At 45.5% G+C, this 24,950-nt stretch overlaps 1 protein-coding gene across 4 annotated transcripts in view; it reads right to left on the bottom strand.

The window, feature by feature from the left end:
* ANKRD31 (ankyrin repeat domain 31) overlaps positions 1 to 23,904 on the bottom strand; it is a 173,643-nt gene extending 149,739 nt beyond the window's left edge. For all 4 annotated transcript variants that reach the window (XM_062212573.1, XM_062212577.1, XM_062212575.1 and 1 more), the window contains exons 1-3: positions 23,801 to 23,904; positions 16,574 to 16,647; positions 9,964 to 10,073 (exon numbers count right to left, since the gene is read on the bottom strand). In XM_062212573.1, coding sequence (XP_062068557.1) covers positions 9,964 to 10,073; positions 16,574 to 16,647; positions 23,801 to 23,904 — 288 coding nt within the window. The remainder of the gene's footprint in view (positions 1 to 9,963; positions 10,074 to 16,573; positions 16,648 to 23,800) is intronic.
* Between the last annotated feature and the right edge of the window lie 1,046 nt (positions 23,905 to 24,950).

The raw sequence follows: 24,950 nt of genomic DNA, 5'->3' as shown, positions 1-24,950 counted from the left end.
ACTCTCAGAGGATCTCCAATTAGACTCACAGCAGACTTCTCTTCAGAAACCCTACAAGCTAGGAGAGAATGGCGAGACATAGCCCAGGTGCTAAGAGAGAAAAACTGCCAGCCCAGAATATTATATCCTGCAAAGCTCTCATTTATGAATGAAGGTGAAATAAAGACCTTTCACAGCAAACAGAAATTGCAAGAATTTGTCGCCACTCGTCCAGCCCTGCAAAAGATGCTTAAAGATGTGTTACATACAGAAACACAGAAACACGGTCACCAATATGAAAGAAGGTAAAGGTAGGAAACCTCACACCAAATGATCACAGGAATCTCAAACCATATATTAGAAAGTATCTTTGGCTAATGGCAGGGCAAAGTTATTCCTTCTCAATAGTCACATTGAATGTTAATGGCTTGAACTGTCCACTTAAAAGACACCGATTGGCTGATTGGGTTAAGGAACAAAACCCATCCTTTTGCTGCTTACAAGAAACGCATCTATCCAACAATGATCCATACAGGCTGAGAGTGAAAGGCTGGAAAAAGATATACCATGCCAACAGAAATGAAAAGAGAGCGGGCGTAGCCATCTTAATATCGGACAACATAAACTTTACCACAAAAACTGTTAGGAGAGACAAAGAGGGGCACTATATAATGATTAAGGGATCCATTCAACAGGAAGATATAACGATTATCAATGTATATGCACCTAACCACAGGGCACCAGCTTATTTAAAAGACTTGTTAAGGGACTTAAAGGGAGACTTAGACCCCAACACAATAGTACTGGGGGACTTCACCACTCCACTCTCAGAGATAGACAGATCAACAGAACAGAAGATCAACAAGGAGACAGTAGATTTAAATGACACTATAGCCCAAATGGATCTAACAGATATCTACAGAACATTTCATCCTACATCTAAGGACTTTACATTCTTCTCAGCAGTACATGGAACCCTCTCTAGGATTGACCACATACTAGGCCATAAAGCAAGTCTCAGCAAATTCAAAAGAATTAGAATCATACCATGCAGCTTCTCAGACCACAAAGGAATGAAATTGGAAATTGGCAACTCAGGAATCCCTAGAGCACGTGCAAACACATGGAGATTGAACAACATGCTCCTGAATGAACAATGGGTCATAGAAGAAATTAAAAGAGAAATCAAAAATTTTCTGGAAGTAAATGAGGATAACAGCACAACATACCAAAACCTACGGGATACAACAAAAGCAGTGTTAAGAGGAAAGTTTATATCAATAGGTGCGTACATCAAGAAATTGGAAAGGCACCAAATAGATGAGCTTTCAAGTCATCTCAAGGATCTAGAAAATCTGCAGCAAACCAAACCCAAACCCAGTAGGAGAAGAGAAATAATTAAAATCAGAGAAGAAATCAACAGGAATGAATCCAAAAAAACATTACAAAAAATCAGCCAAACAAGGAGCTGGTTTTTTGAAAAAATAAACAAAATTGACACCCCATTGGCCCAACTAACTAAAAAAAGAAGAGAAAAGACCCAAATCAATAGGATCAGAGATGAAATGGGAAACGTAACAACAGACGCCACAGAAATAAAAAGAATCATCAGAAATTACTACAAGGACTTGTATGCCAGCAAACAGGGAAATCTATCAGAAATGGACAGATTCTTGGACACATACAACCTCCCTAAATTGAGCCAGGAAGACATAGAAAACCTAAACAGACCAATAACTGACACAGAAATTGAAACAGTAATAAAGGCCCTCCCAACAAAGAAAAGCCCAGGGCCAGATGGATTCACTGCTGAGTTCTACCAGACATTTAGAGAAGAACTAACTCCAATTCTTCTCAAACTATTCAGAGCAATCGAAAAAGAGGGAATCCTCCCAAATTCTTTCTATGAAGCCACCATCACCTTAATTCCTAAGCCAGAAAGAGACGCAACATTGAAAGAGAATTACAGACCAATATCCCTGATGAACATAGATGCAAAAATACTCAATAAAATTCTGGCCAATAGAATGCAACAACACATCAGAAAGATCATCCACCCAGACCAAGTGGGATTCATCCCCGGTATGCAGGGATGGTTCAACATTCGCAAAACTATCAACGTGATACACCACATTAACAGACTGCAGAAGAAAAACCATATGATTCTCGCAATAGACGCAGAGAAAGCATTTGATAAAATACAACACCCTTTCATGATGAAAACTCTAAGCAAACTGGGTATGGAAGGAACATTCCTCAATACAATCAAAGCAATATATGAAAAACCCACGGCCAACATCCTATTGAATGGGGAAAAGTTGGAAGCATTTCCACTGAGATCTGGTACCAGACAGGGATGCCCTCTCTCACCACTGCTATTCAATATAGTTCTGGAAGTTTTGGCCAGAGCTATTAGGCAAGAAAAAGAAATTAAAGGCATACAAATCGGGAAGGACGAACTCAAACTATCCCTCTTTGCAGATGATATGATTCTGTATTTAGGAGACCCAAAGAACTCTACTAAGAGACTGCTGGAACTCATCGAAGAGTTTGGCAAAGTAGCAGGATATAAAATCAATGCACAAAAATCAACAGCCTTTGTATACACAGGCAATGCCACGGCTGAGGAAGAACTTCTAAAATCAATCCCATTCACAATAGCTACAAAAACAATCAAATACCTTGGAATAAACTTAACCAAAGACGTTAAAGATCTCTACGATGAAAACTACAAAACCTTACAGAAAGAAATAGAAGAGGATACCAAAAAATGGAGAAATCTTCCATGCTCATGGATTGGAAGAATCAATATCATCAAAATGTCTATTCTCCCAAAAGCAATTTATACATTCAATGCAATACCCATCAAGATCCCGAGGACCTTCTTCTCAGATCTGGAAAAAATGATGCTGAAATTCATATGGAGACACAGAAGACCTCGAATAGCCAAAGCAATCCTGTACAACAAAAACAAAGCCGGAGGCATCACAATACCTGATTTCAGGACATACTACAGGGCAGTTGTTATCAAAACAGCATGGTACTGGTACAGAAACAGATGGATAGACCAATGGAACAGAACAGAAACACCAGAAATCAATCCAAACATCTACAGCCAACTTATATTTGACCAAAGATCCAAATCTAATCCCTGGAATAAGGACAGTCTATTCAATAAATGGTGCTGGGAAAATTGGATTTCCACGTGCAGAAGCTTGAAGCAAGACCCATACCTATCACCTTACACAAAAATTCACTCAACATGGATTAAAGACTTAAATCTACGACCCGAAACCATCAAATTATTAGAGAGCATTGGAGAAACCCTGCAAGATATAGGCACAGGCAAAGACTTCCTGGAAAATACTCCAACAGCACAGGCAGTCAAAACCAAAATTAACATTTGGGATTGTATCAAATTGAGAAGTTTCTGTACTTCAAAAGAAACAGTCAGGAAAGTGAAGAGGCAACCAACAGAATGGGAAAAAATATTCGCAAACTATACTACAGATAAAGGATTGATAACCAGAATCTACAAAGAAATCAAGAAAATCCACAACAACAAAACAAACAACCCACTTAAGAGATGAGCCAAGGACCTCAATAGACATTTTTCGAAAGAGGAAATCCAAATGGCCAACAGACACATGAAAAAATGTTCAAGATCACTAGCAATCAGAGAAATGCAAATCAAAACCACAATGAGGTTCCATCTCACCCCGGTGAGAATGGCTCACATTCAGAAATCTACCAACAACAGATGCTGGAGAGGATGTGGGGAAAAAGGGACACTAACCCACTGTTGGTGGGAATGCAAACTGGTTAAGCCACTATGGATGGCAGTCTGGCGATTCCTCAGAAACCTGAACATAACCCTACCATACAACCCAGCCATCCCACTCCTTGGAATTTACCCAAAGGAAATTAATTTGGCTAATAAAAAAGCCATCTGCACATTAATGTTTATTGCAGCTCAATTCACAATAGCTAAGACCTGGAACCAACCCAAATGCCCATCAACAGTAGACTGGATAAAGAAATTATGGGACATGTACTCCATAGAATACTATACAGCAGTAAGAAACAACGAAACCCAGTCATTTGCAACAAGATGGAGCAATCTGGAAAACATCATGCTGAGTGAATTAAGCCAGTCCCAAAGAGAAAAATATCATTTGTTTTCCCTGATCGGTGACAACTGAGCGCCAAAGGGGAAACCTGTTAAGTGAAATGGACACTATAAGCAACAATGAACTGATCAGCTCCTGTCCTGACTTTAGATGTAAAATGTAATACTTTATCCTTTTTAGTATTTGTTGTTGTTGTTGTTGTTCTAGTACTATTGGTTGAACTCAGTAATTAACACACAATTATTCTTAGGTGTTTAAATTTTAACTGAAAAGTGATCCCTGTTAAATCTAAGAGTGGAAAAAGAGAGGGAGGAGATGAACAATTTGGAACATGCTCAATCGGACTGGCCGCAAATGGTCGAGTTAGAAATGTGCCAGGGGATTCCAACACAATCCCATCAAGATGGTATGTACCAATGCCATCGCACTAGTCCAAGTGATCAATTTCAGCTCACAATTGATAGCTCTGATAGGTCTAAGAGTCAAAGAGATCACACAAACAAGACAAGTATCTGCTAATACTAACTGATAGAATCAAAAAGGGAGAGAAAGATCCAACATGGGAAGTGGGATACACAGCAGACTCATAGAATGGCAGATGTCCTAAACAACACTCTGGCCTCAGAATCAGCCCTCAAGGCATTCGGATCTGGCTGAAGAGCCCATGAGAGTATAGCAGGTATGGAAAGCCAAGATATCATGGAAAAAAAAAAAAAGACCTAAATGAATGATCTCTGTGAGTGAGATCCCAGTGGAAAGAACGGGGCCATCAAAGAAGGAGGTACCCTTCTCCGAAGGGAGGAGAGAACTTCCACTTTGACTATGACCCTATCGGAATAAGATCAAAGTCAGCGAACTCTAAAGGCTTCCATAGCCCTGGCAACTCATGACTAGAGCCTAGGGAGATTATTGACGCCATGAACAGGAATGTCAAATTGTTAAATCAGCAACAGGAGTCACTGTGTACTTACACCCCATGTGGGATCTGTCCCTAATGTGTCGTCTAAAGCGAAGTGATGCTATAACTAGTACTGAAACAGTATTTTTACACTTTGTGTTTCTGTGTGGGCACAAACTGATGAGGTCTTTACTAATTATATATTGAAGTGATCTTCTGTATATAAAGAGAATTGGAAATGAAAAAAAAAAAAACAACCTGGTGTTAAAATGGAAATGGCATAGAAAATTAATTAATTTGAAAAAAAAATTATGTAGGTTCTCTGTCTTTAATGTGCTGTACATTGCTATTTAATGCTATAATTAGTAATCCAATGGTAGTTTTTTTCAATTTATGTTGCTATATGGGCAAAATGTTGAAATCTTTACCTAATATATACTAAACTGATCTTCTGTATACAAAGAGAATTGAAAATGAATCTTTACATGAATGGAAGGGGAAAGGGAGCGGGAAAGGGGAGGGTTGCGGGCGGGAGGGAAGTTATGGGAGGGGGGAAGCCATTGTAACCCATAAGCTGTACTTTGGAAATTTATATTCATTAAATAAAAGTTTAATAAAAAGAAAAAAGAAAAGAAAAATGAAAAAAAAAAAAAGATTTCACGGCAAACTGATTTTCATCACCTTAAAACAAACCCTTGCCTTAAATATGTTGTCAGCATCAAAGATCTTTAGAAAAAGACGTCTCTTCGGGTACCCCGTTTGTTTCTATGATCAACATTAAAGCTTTCTAAAAATAAAGTCATTTCCCAAGCCTGCACACATTTTAGTGATCACGATACAGTTACACAACAAAGAACCTCAGTCTTCGACAATTAATGATCAGTTTTATTTACAGATAACACAACCCCACCTAGATATCATGTCAGATCCTCATGTATAAACTTCCTAAGAAGACTTAACAAAGCTCAGAGGCCCAGAGGTAAGAAAGAACCTCAAGAGACAGATCTAGATTCATCCAAAGATTCATTCAACAGGATATACTTACACACTTACCAGGTATTTCCTGCACTCCACAAATCAATTCATTCCAGGATCAGCAACACTCACTAAGGGACCAGTAATATACCCTGTTGCAGGCTCATTTTTCACTTGACCCTACTCACACTGATAAATGCAAAAGACAAGACAGCAAGAGCGAAGGGAAGAGGAACCAGATGGCTGTTCTGTTTTTGTTGTGTCTTGTTTTGTTCTGTTTCCTTTTCTATAGGCATGAGTTAATGCCTCTGAGCACAATGGGAGCTGAAATTGTTCATCTGTTAAGCAACAAAATAGAAGGGCATAATCAATTTTTTCCTAAGGGACTCAAGTTGCTATCTTTTTGCTATTTTGTTTAATATTTATTTATTTATTTGTGAGGCAGAGGTACAGATAGAGAAGGGGAGAGAAAGAGAAAGGTCTTCCATCCCCTGGTTCACTTCCCAAATGGCTGCAATGGCCAGAGCTGGGCTGATCTGAAGCCAGGAGCTTCTTCTGGGTCTCCCTTGCAGAGGCAGGGGCCCAAGCACTTGGGCCATCTTCCACTGCTTTCCCAGAGAGCTGGATAGAAGAGGAGCTGCCAGGACTTGAACCAGCATCCATATGGGATGCCAGTGCCACTGGCAGAGGCTTAGCCTACTGTGCCACAGTGCCATCCTCTCTTTCTGCTATTTCCCTCCTACCCCTCCACCTCTGTACTTTGGCCAGGCCATTAAACTGTAGGATTTTCTTGGTGTTTTATTTGTTGAGGGTGTGGCGTGAAAGGTGAAAGAGAGGTTAACGTAAACGTGTTAATGTGGAGGGTCTGCAAAAGCAGCAAATCTACGTATATACATATATCCTCACAGAAAAGCAACCTTCTACTACCCGAGGCCATTTTCTTCAACTGAGTCACAGATTACTGGGCTGAGTCGACAAAGCCTGCCTCTCCACGACCCAGCAGACATTTCCACAGTCCACAGAGTAGAGCACAAGATCCCCAAGTGTCTTACGGACCTTGAAGAACTGCTGAAAACATTTGCTTATAATGTGTTTTCTCTCAGACTGAAGTACCCAAATCTGTTTACCTATGTAGATTCTCTTTAATAGTTCCCTAGGATTGCATTTTAGAGGGTTTTACCTGGACACACAGTGCCATTTGTACATCATTTCTGTATTCTTAAATGCTTAAATTCTGAAATTCCACTCACTAGCCTTTAAATACAACCTAAACACAGCGGTTTAACTACTGAGTAAGAACTGTCTGGTCCAGTGTTGGGGTGCAGTGGGTTAAGCTGCCACCTGAAACACTGGCATCCTATACGAGGACCAGTTTGAGTCCCAGCTGTTCCACTTCCAACATGAATGAGCCTGAGAAAGCAAAAGAAGGTGACCCAAGCACTTGGGTCTCTGTTACCCACGTGGGAGTCTTAGATAAGTTCCAGCTCCTGCCTCTGGTCTAGCTCATCTGGGAAGCGAACCAGTGGATAGAAGATATCTCTCTCTCTCTCTTTTTCTCCCTTTCTCCTGCTTTCCTTCCCTCCCTATAGAACTCTGCCTTGCAAAAAAACAAAATGTATCTTAAAAAAAAAACGACTTGGGGCTGGCGATGTGGCACAGTAGGTTAATCCTCCGCCTGCAGCACAGGCATCCCATATGGGTGCAGGTTTGTGTCCCAGTTGTTCCTCTTATGATTCAGCTCTCTGCCATGGCCTGAGAAAGCAGAAGATGGTCCAAGTGCTTGGAGACCCAGAAGGAGCTCTTGGCTCCTGGCTTCTGATTGGCCCAGCTCCAGCCAGTGCAGAGAACTGTCTCTTTCTCTCACTGTCTGTAACTCTACCTCTCAAATAAATAAAATCTTTTTAAAAATTTGTCTTTATGGTAGCTGAATCAGGTTCCAAAGACCTGCTTTCATCCCATTCATTCCCAGAAACATTCCTAAGCCACTTCAACTTCTGGGCAAAGACAGCAATTCTAGGATCCTAAGAACTGAATCAGAGCCAGCGCCGTGGCTCAATAGGCTAATCCTCTGCCTGCAGCGCCGGCACACCGGGTTCTAGTCCCGGTCGGGGTGCTGGATTCATGTCCCAGTTGCCCCTCTTCCAGGCCAGCTCTCTGCTGTGGCCAGGGAGTGCAGTGGAGGATGGCCCAAGTGCTTGGTCCCTGCACCTGCATGGGAGACCAGGAGAAGCACCTGGCTCCTGCCTTCGGATCAGCTCGATGCGCCGGCTGCAGCGCGCCGGCCACAGCGGCCATTGGAGGGTGAACCAACGGCAAAGGAAGACCTTTCTCTCTGTCTCTCTCTCTCTCACTGTCCACTCTGCCTGTCAAAAAAAAAAAAAAAAAAAAGCACTAGAACTGAATCAGAAGAAATGAACTGAAGAATCAGGAAAAGGACGTTGCTCGGCTCTAGAGGACAGGTTCAGATTCAGACAGGCCAAAGAACAACTTTAGAGCCTTTTGGGAATTCACATAACTTTATTCTCACGGAGGTGGGTGACAGGACCCAGGCAACACTTCCACTGCTCGTGGCAGCAAAGGAGCTACAGCAAAAAGATCCGCGCCTGGTTCTGTCCCCGTTTCTCACATGTTTCAGACAGCAGTGGCAGGCGGCTGAGGAGTTACACAGCAGAACTGTCAGTTTCTGGGCCCCACTGACTAGCAAAAAATGTGTCAGCGTTGTGCGCCTTCTGGGCCCACTTACCAGTACGCCGGCCTGCCGGGTGCCGTGACCGGGAGGGAGGCTGATTAACTCTATCCCCAACAGATACTCGTGGCATTCCTGATCAGCTCAGCAGAGTCAAAGGATTCCCTGTGTTTTGAAAAATCATCTTGCATTGTGTGTCCCAGCAATTTATGTCTCAGAGAGACAGTAGCAGAAGAAAATGGTACTGCCCACTGGGGCTTAAAAAAATCATTTTGTGCACAGATACACAATCTTTCCATGAGTTCTAGCCTTACCAACCCTCCTCCTCCTTCCATTATACGCTCATAAAATTAAGCTTGGAGTTACTAATTTCCCTTTCTTGAACTCTTCAAATTACTTTATAAAAAAATTCTCTTCAACTTACTTTATAAAAAATTTATTGATTCATTTATTTGAAACTCAGAGCTACAAAGAGAAAGGGAGAACCATATGAATGCTGGTTCATGTCCCAGCTGCTCCACTTCCAATCTAGCTCGCTGCTAATGTGCCTGGGAAGGCAGCAGAGGATGGTCCAAGTACTTGAGTCCCTCCACCTAGATGAGAAACACAGATGGAGGTCCAGGCTCCTGGCTTCAGCTTGGCCCATTCTTAGCTGTTGTGGCCATTTGGAAAGTGAAACAATGGATGGAAGATTTCTCTTTTTCAAATAAATAAATATATCTAAATAAGTAAATCTATCTATCTATCCCTTTCTTCTATCTATCTATTCATCTATCTGTCCCTCCCATTCTCTAAAATTCTGCAGGCCTCTCTGGTTAGCTAACTTATTTATGGCAAGGGAGTAACCCAATCAACCCAAGTTTTCCCCATGGTGTTCACATTAAAAAGAAACAAGTAAGTGAGAACTCTTACACTATGTGTGTACACAGAGAGAGCAGTAGGATTTTTTCAGTGGTCCATATCTCACATTATACCACATAGATCAGTATCTTCACACACTTAAGTTGAGTTACTGTATTCCCATTTTAACCTCTTTTTCTTTCACATCTATCTCTCTACCAGAAAAAGAAAACCACAAAAGGCCTGCAAGGGGACAAAAGAAAATACCTTAAATTCAATTCCCCCCTTACTGCCCAGCAGATGAAAGACTTTCACCAAATTGCAACAAAGAAATAGGATGACTGTTTGGAGTAAGGAAACAGCAAGAAGCAAAATATCAAAGACAATTAGTAATCTGCCACTTTGAGAGACACTTCCAGTTTTTAATAACTATATTCAATCAACATGCTGCATACCTGTGATATTGTGCCCTCACTAGGAACAGGCATCATCGTATTCTTATTCACTTGTTTTTGTGGATCCTTGCAGAGTTTGAACCTAAGTGGAATCTCAGGAGAAGGCAGGCCTAAAAGGAGATGTGACCATAAGTCATCTACAACGGTCTTAAAAGCTAGGCTTCCAAGGATTTCACAGACATGAATAAACACCATAATAGCAAACCTACTTTTAGATATTTATTCTAAGGAAATAATCAGAAAAGTAAACAAAATGCAAGTATTAGGCTATTCACAATAATATTCATATCATAAATATTATTAATTCATTGTGTAAAGTACAATTATGCCATTGAATAGTATGTGGCAACTTAAAAGGTTAACACTGGGGCCAGCGATGTGGCATAGCAGGTAAAGCCGCCACCTGCGACGCCGGCAACCCATACTGGTGTGGGTTCATGTCCCAGTTGCTCCACTTCTGATCCAGCTCCCAGCTAATGGCCTGGGAGAAGCAATGGAATATAGCCCAAGTGCTTGGGCCCCTGCCATCCACAGGGGAGACCTGGAAGAAGCTCCTGAGCCCTGGCTTTGTCCTGGCCCAGTCCCAACCACTGCAGCCACCTGGGGAGAGAAGCAACAGATGGAAGACCTCCTTGCCTCTGTCTCTCCCTCTAACTCTGACTTTCAAATAAATAAATCTTTTATAAAAAAATAAATGAGGCCGGCACCGCAGCTCACTAGGCTAATCCTCTGCCTTGCGGTGCCGGCACACCGGGTTCTAGTCCCGGTCGGGGCACCGATCCTGTCCCGGTTGCCCCTCTTCCAGGCCAGCTCTCTGCTGTGGCCAGGGAGTGCAGTGGAGGATGGCCCAAGTGCTTGGGCCCTGCACCCCATGGGAGACCAGGAGAAGCACCTGGCTCCTGCTATCGGATCAGCGTGGTGCGCCGGCTGCAGCGCGCCTACTGCGGCGGCCATTGTAGGGTGAACCAACGGCAAAAGGAAGACCTTTCTCTCTGTCTCTCTCTCACTGTCCACTCTGCCTGTCAAAAAAAATAAATAAAATAAATGGTTTACATAAGCTCCTTCAATGCGAACCTGGAACCTCCTCTCTACACTGGCAGCTGAGCAGACAGTGGCACCTGCCATGGCTTACAAATAGCCCAGGGTAGGAATGGAGACTGAGGTCTCCACTGTACCACTGAAAGGTGCAGGATGGGTCTGGGGGCAATTAAAGGTTAAGAGGTATACACCACTTAGCAACCTCAATGAAAGCCTATTGTGAATAACAATTTTGTCAATGGGCTAGATCAGATTCCAGACTGATAGGTGACCAATCAGTGAAACACACACACCTACACAGGTGCAATGGAGGATGAAGATGCAACTGTGTTCCAATAGCAGACAGGAAGTGTCTACTTGAAAAAGTACCTGTTCCTACAGACATTCTCGATGAGAAAAAGACAATTTGCTTCTACCACATTCTGACTACTGCAGGAGAGTTTTCTGTATTCTTAGATTTTCCTTTTCCCTGTTCCTTTACTATGTGTAAAGTAACTGGCATATATGCACTGGTGTATTGCCTGTTTTGTAGCTAAATGGCCATGACAGACACATTTTGGTTGACTTCAAATAGAGATGAGATGGAATAAAACAGGTTTTGTGAAAATTTCATGTCCACTAGTGGTATGCTCACTCAGCTCTTATCTCTGTCTCAGTAAGTTATTTTGCCCTCACCGTTTTAACTAAACAATATAAACATCCTTGCACATCTTGTTTAACTGGAGAATTTTAATGATTTTTGCTTACTGTAAAATCAAGGACAATTTCAAAAATTTTTGTATATAGCTGTTGCATGTAAAGCAAACTGCCTTCACATAGGGATAGATTATTCCTTAAAAAATGCTACACAGTTTTTTTTAAGTTTTATTTATTTATTTGAGAGGTAGAATCACAGACAGAGAGAGGGAGAGCCAGAGAGAAAAGTCTTCCATCTGCTCATTCACTCCCCAAATGGCTTCAATGGCTGGAGCTGAGCTGATCAGGGGCCAGGAGCTTCTTCTGGTTCTCCCATGTGGGTGCAAGGGCACTTGGGCCATCTTCCACTGCTTTCCCAGACCATAAGCAGAGAGTTGGATTGGAAGAGAAGCAATTAGAACACAGACAGATGCCCATATGGGATGCTGGTGCTGCAGGCGAAAGCTTAGCCTACTATGCCACAGCACTGGTCCACTACATAGTTTTTGCTTCAAAAAGAGCATCTTGTTTAAATAAACTTCTCATTTAAATGAAAAATAAAAAGTTAACAGGCAAGTAAAAGGTTGTGGTAGATACAGAGAAGGGGAGAGATATACATAGCGTGATACCAACTATGAAAACTGGCATTGGCCAGCACCGCGGCTCACTAGGCTAATCCTCCTAGCGGCGCCGGCACACCGGGTTCTAGTCCCGGTCGGGGCGCCGGATTTTGTCCCGGTTGCCCCTCTTCCAGGCCAGCTCTCTGCTGTGGTCCGGGAGTGCAGTGGAGGATGGCCCAAGTCCTTGGGCCCTGCACCCCATGGGAGACCAGGAGAAGCACCTGGCTCCTGCCATCGGATCAGCGCGGTGCGCCGGCCGCAGCGTGCCAGCCACGGCGGCCATTGGAGGGTGAACCAACGGCAAAAGGAAGACCTTTCTCTCTGTCGCTCTCTCTCACTATCCACTCTGCCTGTCCAAAAAAAAAAAAACTGGCATTAAAGTCTAAACAGCTATACAAAAACTAAGCACTAGCAATTACTGAGAGTGGAATTACAAGGAAGGGCAAGGGATGAGACCTTTCACTTTCTACATTACACATCTTTATATTTGAAAAGCATTCTATTTTTTTTTTTCCAGTAGAGAGACAGAGACCAAAAGACAAAGAAAGATCTTTCAACCACTGGTTCACTCTTCAAATGCCCACAAAAGCCAGGACTGGGCCAGGCGAAAGCCAGGAGCCCAGAACACAGTCTGGGTCTCCCACAAATGTGGCAGGGACAAAAGTATTTGCTCCGTCTCCTGCTGTCTCCCAGGATGGTTGTATCAGAAGCAGAATAGCTTGGAGACAAACCAGGCACTCTGATATGAGAAGTGAGTATTCCAAGTGGCAACTTAACGGCAGGGCCAAATGCCACCCAGCCTTGTATACTTTTAGTAGTTAGAAAACATAATAAAAGTCTATCCATTTGGGGCTGGCGCTGTGGCGCAGCGGGTTAAAGCTCTGGCCTGAAGCGCTGGCATCCCATATGGGCGCCGGTTCTAGTCCCGGCTGCTCCTCCTCCAATCCAGTTCTCTGCTATGGTCTGGGATAGCAGCAGTAGATAGCCCAAGTCCTTGGGCCCCTGCACCCACGTGAGAGACCCAGAAGAAGCTCCTGGCTCCTGGCTTCGGATCGGCACAGCTCCGGCCATTGCAGCCATTTGGGGAGTGAACCAGCGGATGGAAGACCTCTCTCTCTCTCTCTCTCTCTCTCTCTACCTCTCTCTGTAACTCTTTCAAATAAATAAAATAAATCTTTTTTTTAAAAAAGTCTATATATTTGGAAAAGAAAGAAAAAAGTCTGGCTGGAATGTTGAAACAGATCTCTAACTTTTTCTTTCTACTTTATATATCCTAAGAAGGCACTTTGTAGACAAATAGCACATGTTTCCCCTTCCAATTACAAGCAGGAAAAATCAATCCACAACAAACTGTAGCTTTCGTCTGGGGTATCAGATGAGATGATACACAGTGAGAGTACTTTGTGGCCTACAAAATAATACACAAAAGTTGGAAGACCTTTGTGTATATTTGGAACATTTTTCTTCTATTTTTTTATGACAGGCAAAGTTAGACAGTGAGAGAGACAGAGAGAAAGGTCTTCCTCCAAATGGCCGCTACTGTCAGCGCACAGCACCGATCCAAAGCCAGGAGCCAGGTGCTTCTCCTGGTCTCCCATGCGGGTGCAGGGCCCAAGCACTTGGGCCGTCCTCCACTGCCTTCCCGGGCCACTTTTCTTCTATTTAACATCTATTTACAGATATCTTCCAAAGCAGAAATAAAGCTCCCAGGAAGAAGCATGAGAGGAAATAAGCAAGCACTTAAACCACTGCTGCAGACTCCATCTCTGTGAACGGCCACCGGAAGTGGACTCGGGAAGGACGGAGAATTGGTAGGACAAAGACACTTTTAAAAATATCTATTTATTTTATTATTTGAGAAGCAGAACTACTGACAGAGGGAGAGACAGAGAAAGGGATCTGCCATCCCCTGGTTCACTCCCCAAATGGCCTCAACTAAAGCCAGGAGCCAGGAACTTCTTCCTGGTCTCCCACGTGCGTGCATGGGCCCAAGGACTTGGGCCATCTTCTACTGCTTTCCCAGGCCATAGCAGGGAGCTGGATGGGAAGTGGAGCAACCGGGACTCGAACCAGCACCCATATGGGACGCCAGCACCACAGGCAGAGGGACAGCCTACTACACCACAGCACCAGCCACTCAAAGACACGTTCACAGACAGACATATGGGGGAGGGGCTTGGCGTGGCAGTTAGGATGCTGCATGGGATCCCACATCCCACGTAAGAGTGCCTAGGCTCCACTCCCAATTCCAGCTTCCTGACAGTGTGCACCTCCGGGAGGCAGCACAGCTCAAGTACTATGTGGGAGACCGAGATCGAATTCCTGACTCCAGGCTTCAGCTTGGTCCAATCTCAGCTGTTGCAGGCATGTAGGGAGTGACTGGAAATTTCTCTTTCCCTCTCTTTCTATATCTGCCTTAAAATAAATAAGTTTTAAAAAATTCTTAGTTTTATCCTGAAATAATGACTGATTATTAAAAACTATTCTTAACCTTTATAAACAGACAGGTTCCAGGTTAAGCTGGAGACTTGGCAGGGAAGGGAGCCACCTGCATGCTACTTCAGCACCTCTGGAGCCCTTTCCAGGAGCCTTAAACATGTTTGGAAGCTCAAGCCCCACTGTTGTCCTTACTGTAACAGACCTCAATACACCTCAGAGTCTGCTAAAGTTGCCTGAAAGGGGCTGGTGCTGTGGCGCAGCAGGTTAAGCCTCTGCCTTCGGCACTGGCATCCCATATGGGTGTGGGTTTGAGTCCCAGCTGCTCCGCTTCCAATCCACCTCCCTGCTAATGGCCTGGGAAAGCAATGGAAGATGGCCCAAGTGCTTGAGCTCCTGCACCCACGTGGAAGGCCTGGAGGAAGCTCCTGGCTCCAGGCTTCAGATCAGCCCAGCTCCAGCTGCTGCGGACATTTGCCAAGTGAACCAGCAAGTGGAAGACCTTTCCTTCTGCCTCTCCCTCTCTGTAACTCTGCCTCTCAAATAAATAAATAAATATTTTTTAAAAAAGATGCCTAGGGGCCAGTGCTGTGGCATAGCAGGTAAAGCCACCACCTACAGTGCCAACATCTCATATGGGCTCCAGTTCGAGTCCCAGACACTCTACTTCTGATCCAGCTCTCTGCTATGGCTTGGGAAAGCAGTATAAGACAGCCCAAGTCCTTGGGTCTCTGATCCTACATAGGAGACCTGGAAGAAGCTCCTGACTCTTGGCTTCGGATTGGCTCAGCTCTGGCCATTGTGGCCATCTGGGAGTAAACCAGCGAATGGAAGATTTTTCTCTCTCTTTCTCTGCCTCTCTATAGCTGTACCTTTCGAGTAAATAAATAATTTTTTTTGAGATTTATTTTATTTATTTGAAAGACAGAGTTACAGAGAGGTAAAGAGAGAGAGAGAGGTTTTCCATGTGCTGGTTCACTCCCCAGATGGCCACAATGGCCGGAGCTGTGCCAATCCAAAGCCAGGAGCCAGGAGCTTCTTCCAGGTCTCCCACATGGGTGCAGGGCCCAAGGACCTGGGCCATCTTCTGCTGCTTTCCCAGGCCATAGCAGAGAGCTGGATCGGAGGAGGAGCAGCCAGGACTAGAACCAGCGCCCATATGGGATGCCGGTGCTTTAGGCCAGGGCTTTAACCTGCTGAGCCACAGCGCCAGCCCCAGTAAATACATCTTAACAACAACAACAAAAAAAGGAAACTAACTCTGTAAAGTTAGACTTAATATAACAGAAGTTAGTTTAATGAAAATGTAAAAGCACTTAAAAAAGGTCATAAACAATGGAATTAAAAGACACGTGTTCTGTTGCAAAAAATATTTGGAGTCTATTTTCCATGTACTTTTTGAAGATCCCTTGTACTTGAAATATTAGGCAGCTTTCCACTGCTGTAATAAAACACCTGAAACAGGCTAACCTTATAAAGAAACAAGGCTTATTTTGCCTCAAGGGTCTGGGGGATAGGGTGTAGAGGCCTCATCTGGCAATGGCCTTCTTGCTGGTAGAATGCTAAGGTGGCACAGAGCATGAAACGGCAGGAGACACGGAGCACTCATGGCTCTCTGTGTCTGTGTGTGGTCTCTCTCCCACTCCTATGAAACCACTAGGTTTCAATCATGGGGGCTCCAACCCAATGACCTAATGTAATCACTCCCCAAAGGCCCCATCTCCAAACACCACAGTTGTATTAAGCCTCCACCCTCTTAACACCATTCATAGAAGACACATATTCAAACCATGGCACTTGGGAAGTTAAAGGGACTACATAGTGAAAAGAATCATCCTTACCTTCATATACTGTTCTTATACACTGGTGGAAACTGGACTCAACTCTAGGAGATGTATCTTCATCGAAGAGCAACCTTTCAAACACAAAAAGAAAAAGCAGAGGTTTTTTTTTTATTATTATGTTTCCTAAACATAAAGAAAGATTAACATTCTATTGATTTTATTTTATTTGATTTGCAGAGAGACAAATAGAGAAAGAGACAGAGAGCTCCCATCTACTGGTTGGTTCACTCTCCTAATGCTCCAACAGCCTGCTGATACCTGGAGCCAGGAACTCAATCCAAGTCTTTCAGAAGGGTAGCAGGGGCCCAACAGCCCAACAGCTTGAGTCATCACTACCTGCTCCCAAGATCTGCATTAGCTCCTGTAGCCAGCAGCAGGAGCAAGCATCACACACAAGGGCATTGAGCCAATGTGGGACACAGGCTCAACAAATTTTTAACTGCTAAGCCACACACCTACCCCAAGATTAACATTTTTATTTTTATTATATCTAAATTTGCTGAAAATATTAGTTACACCACTATTAATATTTCTGTTTCAAAATATTATTTTCAAATATATACTTTTTAATTAAAAATTTACCCAAGATGAAAAATAGTCATATGGTTATATTCATTTTTACAAATATCATATGATTTTTTGGCATTTAAGGGTAAGGGACAAGTGTCAATCACTTTTGAACAGAGATGCAGTGAGGAGATTATTTGAGGAATTAGTGCTGATAGTTTTTCCTTCACATTTCTCTATACCACAAAGATTTTGAGATTAAAAACCCCAGGTTAGGGGTTGCACTGTGGTTCAACAGGCTAAGCTGGATCTTACAACTCCAGCAGCCTCTATCAGAGGGCCTGTTCATGTCCTGGCTGCTCTGCGTCCGATCCAGCTTCCTGCTATGCACAGGGAAAAGCAGAGGATGACGGCCCATTACTTGGGTCCCTGCCACCCACTTGGAAAACCCAGTTGGAGTTCCAGACTCCTGGCTTCAGCTGGGGTTGAGGTAATTTGGGGAGTGAACAAACGGACAAAATCTCTCTCTTGGTCTCTCATTCTCTATTTTTTTGAAAGGCAAAGTAACAGAAATAAATAAATCTTTAAGAAAAAAATCCCAAGGTTAAATGTGAGTATAATGGGGTGGTGTTTAGCATAGAGAGATTAAGACTGGGGATGCTGGCATCCTGTATCAGAAGGCTTGAGTTCAAGTCCTGGCTCCACTCCCCAAACCAGCTTACTGCTAACCTACACCCTGAGAGGCAACAGGAAACAGCTCAAGTATGTGGGGACCTGGACTGAATTCCCGCCTCCCAGCTTCAGCCTGCCCCAGGCCCAGGTGTTGCAAGCATTTGGGGAGTGAACCAGTGCATAGCAGCTCTCTTTCACTGTTGTTCTCTTTCTCTTTCTTTGCCTTTCAAATAACTAAAGTAAATAAATAAAAATTTAAAAACATAAAATAAATCTGAGTATACTTCATAATATACAGTAACATAATTCATTTTGGGATTTGCCTCTTACTACGTGTGTGGCAACACAGCAACACCAAGGGGACAGAGAGAAGATGCACACTTCTTGCCCTCAAGACACTCCAGATCTGATGAGGGACAAAGAACAAAGAAAAGAGTATTGGTTTGGTTTTTTTTTAAAGATTTTATTTATTTATTTGAAAGGTATAGCTACAGGCAGTGAGAGGGAGGAGAGACAGAGAGAAAGGTCTTCCTTGCGTTGGTTCACTCCCCAAATGGCCACAACGGCCAGAGCTATGCCAATCCAAAGCCAGGAGCCAGGAGCTTCCTCCTGGTCTCCCATGCAGGTGCAGGGGTCCAAGGACTCGAGCCATCCTCCACTGCCTTCCCAGGCCACAGCAGAGAGCTGCATCAGAAAAGGGGCAGCCAGGACCAGAACTGGCGCCCACATGGGATGCCTGCACCGCAGACAGAGGATTAACCTACTGCACCACAGTGCTGGCCCCAGAAAGAGTATTGCTACACCAGGAACAAGGGGCTTCAGAAGTTCATGGAAAACAAAACTAAAATGTCACTTGAATGCAAAGAAATTTTTGAAATTTATGCATAGCTTTTTCATTTTATGCATTTTCTGTGAACTTCTGAAGACTCTTCATATACTCTAAGGAAGATTCAGCATCTATCTTTTTTGTTTAAGAAAACCTCTCTCAATTAAAGGCGGGAAAAGAACTCCGAAAAGACAACTCTGCAAATCACCAATCATTAGGAAATAAAGACCAAAACCACAGTGAGACACCATATCACAATTATTAGAGAGCCTGCCTAAAAAGTGAAATTAGAAAACACACACACACACACACACACAAAATCCCAAGTGCTGGCAAGAATGTAGAGAAATTGGAACTTGCATACATTGCTGGTGGCAATGGAAAGTGGTACAGCCACCATGAAAAACACCATGACGGTTCCTCAAAACATTCAACACAGAACACCCACTTCATCCAGCAATTCCACTTCTGTACAAATGCACAGAACTGAAAGCAGAAACCAAACAGACCTTTTTATGTCCACATTCATGGAAGCATTACTCACAACAGCCAAAAGGTGGAAATAAACCGAATGTCCATCAATGAATGAAAATATAAATAAAACATGGCACATATTCACAATGGGATATTGCTCTTTTTCGGGAATACTGTTCTGTCTTAAGAGGGAAGGAAATACTGATACATGCTGTGCTATGGATGAGACTTGAAGACACTACGCTATGTGAAAAGCCAGACACAAAAGGACAACTACTGCAGACTGCACTTGTAGGAAGCACTCAGAGACGCTGAACTCCAGAGGCGGAAAGCAGAATGGAGGTTACGGGGGGTGGGGGCTGCGGCTGTGGGAAGCTACTGTTTAATGGTGGCAGAGTCAGACTGGGACGAAAGGTTCTGGAGCCAGACACTGGTGATGGCTGCAGAAAAATGTGAATGAGCTTAACACCACAGAACTGTACATTTGAAAATGGCCAACATGGTAAATTTTGTTATATTTTCCAGCAATAAAAAATGCTTCAATAACCTTTCTAGAATCCAAGAATGCAACTAACAGCTTTTCATGTGCTCCTCCCCTGAATATAGGCTGGGTCCAGGGAGTCCTCTAATGAACAAATGGAGTACCTAAACTGGCGTGTTATTTCTGTTGATTACAAAAAGACACTGGCTTCCGTCTTTTTCCTTCTCTTATTCTCCCACTTCTTTCCCATGACAGAAGCCACCTTGCTGTGCTGCAAACTTCCCTAGGGAAAGGCCTACGTGGAGAGAAATTCTGACAGCGCCTCAGTCTCCAGCCAGAGAGGAACCAAAAACTCAGTCCAAGAGCAGCAAAGAACTGGATCCTACAACATCCACGTGGGGAGCAGATCCTTCCCAGTGAAGTCTTGAGATGAATGCAGCCTCAGTGGACACCATAAATTCAGTCTTGTGAAATACCTTGCGCCAGATGACCCAGTTAGATCACATCTGGATTCCTAACCAGAGAAACTTAACTGTTTTAAGACACTGAGTTTTAGAGTAAGTTGTTACACAGTAATAGAAAATCAATATACAGTAGTCACATTTCCCTAATTATCACTCTTTATAATTGTTCCATTTAGGATCCAAAGTGCCAAGGTGCACGTATTACATGTGGTTGCTATGTCTATTAAGAATATTTCATTTGTTTGAAAGACAAAGAGACACAGAGAGAAAGAGAGTTCCATTTACTGGCTCACTCCCTAAATCCCTGTGACAGCTGAGGCTGGACCAGGTTGAAGACAGGAGACCAGAACTCAATCCAAATTTCTCACATGGGCTGCAGGGACACAACCACGAGAGCAATCATCTGCCGTCTCCCAGGGAGCGCATCAGAAGAGGAGGCAGGAATCAGAGGCGAGGCCAGGACTCAAATCAAGCACTCTGATAGGCAGTGCAGGAGTCCAAAGCAGCACCTTAACTGCTGCACCAAACACCTGCCCTGAAGTCTCTGTTATGTATAAACGGCTCCTCTTTCACTCCCTCACCATCTGTTGAAGAGACAGAGCTGTTTTTCTTATGATTGTCTCACATTTCAGATTACTGATTGCATGCCACTTAACATGTACCTCTGTCCTACATTCCCTGTGAACTGGTAGATTTAGAGGTTTGATCTAATTAGTTTACTTTCGTGGGCAAATGCGTACTAACAACAGGACAACAGAGTATGGTTGCTCCTTCTGTGATGTTAGTGGCTATTCATGACCACTGTATAGATCCATTCATTATTTCATTTGAAGCATATAAAAGGATGACATTCTAACTGATCATGCTTCCTTAATTTATTACTGTAAACAAATATTATTAAGAACTTTTACTCACTAATTATAATCATCTTTATTTAAGCCACATTACTCAGCAAGTAACTCAGATTGTCTGCCTAGGAAAGTTTAGACCTATACCTGTCTTTCTCTTTACCAGTTTCAGGAAAATGAAATTTTTTAAAAGGCCATTTTTTTAAAAGATTTATTTTATTTATTTGAAAGACAGAGTTGCAGAGAGAGGTAGAGACAAAGAGAGTTCTTCCATCCGCTGGTTCACTCCCCAAATGGCTGCAATGGCCGGAGCTGCACCGATCCAAAGCCAGGAGCCAGGAACTTCTCCGGGTCTCCCACGTGGGTGCAGGGGCCCAAGGATTTGGGCCATCTTCTACTGTTTTCCCAAGATATAGCAGACAGCTGAATAGGAAGTAGAGCAGGAGGGACTAGAACCGGCGCCCATATGGGATGCTCGTGCTTCAGGCCAGGGCTTTAACCCACCGCGCAACAGTGCTAGCTAAAAAGGCCATTTTGAACTCATTTTTGAAGCTCCTGGCTTCCACCCGGTCCAACCCCAGCTGTTGAATCCATTTGGAGAGTGAATCAGCAGATGGAAGATTTTTTTCTCTGTGTTTCTTCCTCTCTCTGTGTCACTCACCCTTTCAAATACATCAATAAAAATCTTTCAAAAAATTGAGAGATTGGGGGCTGACATTGTGACGTAGTAGGTTAAGCCTCTACCTTCGACACCAGCATCCCATATGGGTGCCAGTTCACGTTCCAGCTGATCCTCTTCTGATCCAACTCTCTGCTAATGGCCTATGAAAGCAGTGGAAGATGGCCCAAGTGCTTGGGCCCCTGCACTCACATGGAAGACCTGGAAGAAGCTCCTGGCTTCAGATCGGCCCAGCTCTGGCCATTGCAGCCATTTAGGGAGTGAACCAGTGGACGGAAGATCTTTCTGTCTCTTCCTCTCTCTGTCTATAAATCTGCCTCAAATTAATTAATTAATTGATTCTTCTAAAAAAAATAGATAGAAGCTCTCAGAGACGTCAGAAATACAAAACAAACCACCTGTAAATTTTAGAAGGAAAAAAATGATTGTATCTGAAATTGGGGGAAAAAGAAACACCAAATGGACTCAAAAACTGAATGGAGATGACAAAGAAGAGATTAAGTGACCCTGAAGATACAGCATTAGATATTATACAATCTGGGGCTGGCAATGTGGCATAGCAGGCAAAAAGCCACTGCCTGCAATGCTGCCATCCCACATGGGCACTGGTTCAAGTCTCTGCTGCTCCACTTCTGATTCAGCTCCATGGTAATGCTCCTGGGAAAGCAGCAGACGGCCCAAGTTCTCGGGACTCCACATCCATGTAGGAGACTCAGAAGAAGCTCCTGGCTTTGGCCTGGCCCAGCAACGGCCAGGCCCAGCAATGGGGAGTCAACCAGTGGATGGACGACCTGTCTGTCTCTGGCTCTCTAACTCTGCCTTTCAAATCAATTTTTTTAAAAATCTTTTTTAAAAAGTAGATATTACACGATCTGAAGAATTGTAGTCAACACATCTTTTGTTTTTGTTTTTGACAGGCAGAGTGGACCGTGAGAGAGAGAGAGAGATAGAAAGGTCTTCCTTTGCCATTGGTTCACCCTCCAATGGCCGCTGCGGCCGGCACATCGCGCTGATCCGAAGCCAGGAGCCAGGTGCTTCTCCTGGTCTCCCATGGGGTGCAGGGCCCAAGCACTTGGGTCATCCTCCACTGCCTTCCTGGGCCACAGCAGAGAGCTGGCCTGGAAGAGGGGCAACCGGGACAGAATCCGGCGCCCCAACAGGGACTAGAACCCGGTGTGCCGGCGCCGCAGGCGGAGGATTAGTCTATATCGAGCCACGGCACCGGCTTGGTCAACACATTTTTTAATGATCAGAGAGTTGGAGATCTGAGACACAATGTCCCAAAGTCCAATTTTCATGCCATTGAAGAACCAGAAGGAAAGGAGAAAAATCGGTGCAGAAAAAAAAAAAAAAATGTCTGGAAGAAGTCATGACACAAAAAGCCCTAAATCTGACTGAAAGATATGAATTTACAGATTTGAGAAGCTCAACAAAAACCCAAACAGGAAAAACAGAAACATCAGGCCCAGACACATCGGTAACTGTGGAGAACCAAAGACGAGAAGATTTGGAAAGCAGGGAAAAAAGTTATGCCCCCCCCCCCCATGCCCTCATTCCAACGGAGGGAGACGCGGGCTTGCTTACAACGGGGCTGCTCAGGGACCCGGTGTGGACCTCAGCCTGAGGCTCCACCTGTCTACACCACAGGGGCGTCGGCCACGTCCCACACGGAAGGAAGCGGGAACTGTGTCACCCCTCACTGCTGTCCTCTCCTCGCCCCCGCAGCGTCTCCCGCCACCCTGACTCCAAGGTTCGCCGGCTCCCCCACGGCTCCCCCCACGCACCCCAGCCGGGCCCGCAGCACCGCGCGCCGCGGGCACTTTGATCCCAAACCGCCACAGCCTGGCGGCACCGGTTCCGGCGGCAAAGGCCTGCAGACCCCACCCGCGCCAGAACTGGGGTCGGAGTCCGCGGTGACCCCGCGCTCGCCGGTGTGGACGAACAACCCACTCTGGGCGCTTCCGCTCGACCTCCCCCGGGCGCCTCTCCAGAGCCGGCGGCGCTGCGCCTTCTCCCGGCCCGGCTCCTGGGGGCGCAGCCCTGGCCGCAGGGCAGGCGGGGGTGCGCGCCCCAACTCCGGCCGCCGTCGGGCCGCCCTCTCCCGGTTCTCACGGGGCTCGCGCCGGCGGGCGGGAATCCGACTCCCCGCGCACGCTCTTCCCGGGGAGGAGGCGCGGGAGCACCTCCCGGCCCTGCAGCCACGCTGCTCCGGGGCGCGCGGGGCGGGCGCCCCCGGCCCCGGGCCCGGCCCGCCAGGGGCTCGGCGCGGTCACCTTCTCCAAGGCAGCGCGTCCTCCTCGGGCTCGCTGTCCGTCACCGACCCCTCCACCACGGTGTCGTCGCCGTCCCAGCCCGGGGCCTGCGCGCCCGCCTCCATGGGCGCCTCACGCCCCGGGGCTCGGCTGCCCGCCTCCCCGCGAGCACGGACGCCGAGAGCGGGCACCGCGCGCTGCCTACAGCGGTAACAGCCCGCGCGCGGGGAGACCCACGCCGCCCGGGCCGCCGAGCGTCGCCACAGCCGGAGACGCCGCGTGCGCCCCGACCGCCTCCCGGGCCTGCCGGAAGCGGCCGCTGCGCGCCCCTCGGCGGCCTGGGCTTCCGGGCCGAGCCTCGGCGGACTCGGCGGGCTTGCGGGACGCGGGTGCACCGGCCTGCGGCCGAGGGTGAGGGGTCTCGGGCCAGAGTGCGCCCCTGCGCTGGCGCCGTCCCCGCGGCGGGCACAGCAGGTGCTTATTAGACTTGTGCTAGGTAGGAAGACAGAAATGTGTGAGAAGGGCCTAAGGAGACTGACATCTACACAGTCCAGCATCCGCGTCTCCAAGTCACCCCAAAACCTTCCAGGTCCTGACATCTACAAGTCCAGCATCCGCGTCTCCACGTCACCCCAAAACCTTCCAGGTCCTGACATCTACAAGTCCAGCATCCGCGTCTCCACGTCACCCCAAAACCTTCCAGGTCCTGACATCTACACAGTCCAGCATCCGCGTCTCCACGTCACCCCAAAACCTTCCAGTCCCGCCCAGACCCTTCTCCCTGGCCTGACAGACATCCTTCCTCTAAGGCGCACACCCTAGAGAGAAGCCAGCCAGGCTTCCTCTGACACCCAGCTGGTCCTTTATTCTGGAGGAGAGGGGGAGAGAAAAGGCGGGAAGGCAAGACCCATCCCCTTAAAAACCCAGCCTAAACGTGAACCTGGCACTTTCTGGGGTTCTGTCTGGAGAGGTGCCCATCCGTTCTTGCGGATGTCCCCACCCTAATAAACGTTGCCGCTTTGCTTTCCACTGCTCTCTGTCTCACGTCTGAATTCTTCCCTACGCAAAGACACGGGCCCTCAGCTTTTTCTCCGGAGACCCATCAGCTGCTCTGGCAGGTGCACTTTGTATTTCTCCCTCATCAACTCCTTAAAGACAGGAGCGGTGCTTT

The sequence above is a fragment of the Lepus europaeus genome, chromosome 15 (genome assembly GCF_033115175.1).
Source record: "Lepus europaeus isolate LE1 chromosome 15, mLepTim1.pri, whole genome shotgun sequence".
In the NCBI taxonomy this organism is placed as follows: domain Eukaryota; kingdom Metazoa; phylum Chordata; class Mammalia; order Lagomorpha; family Leporidae; genus Lepus; species Lepus europaeus.
This window is presented reverse-complemented; position numbering and strand designations above follow the sequence as displayed.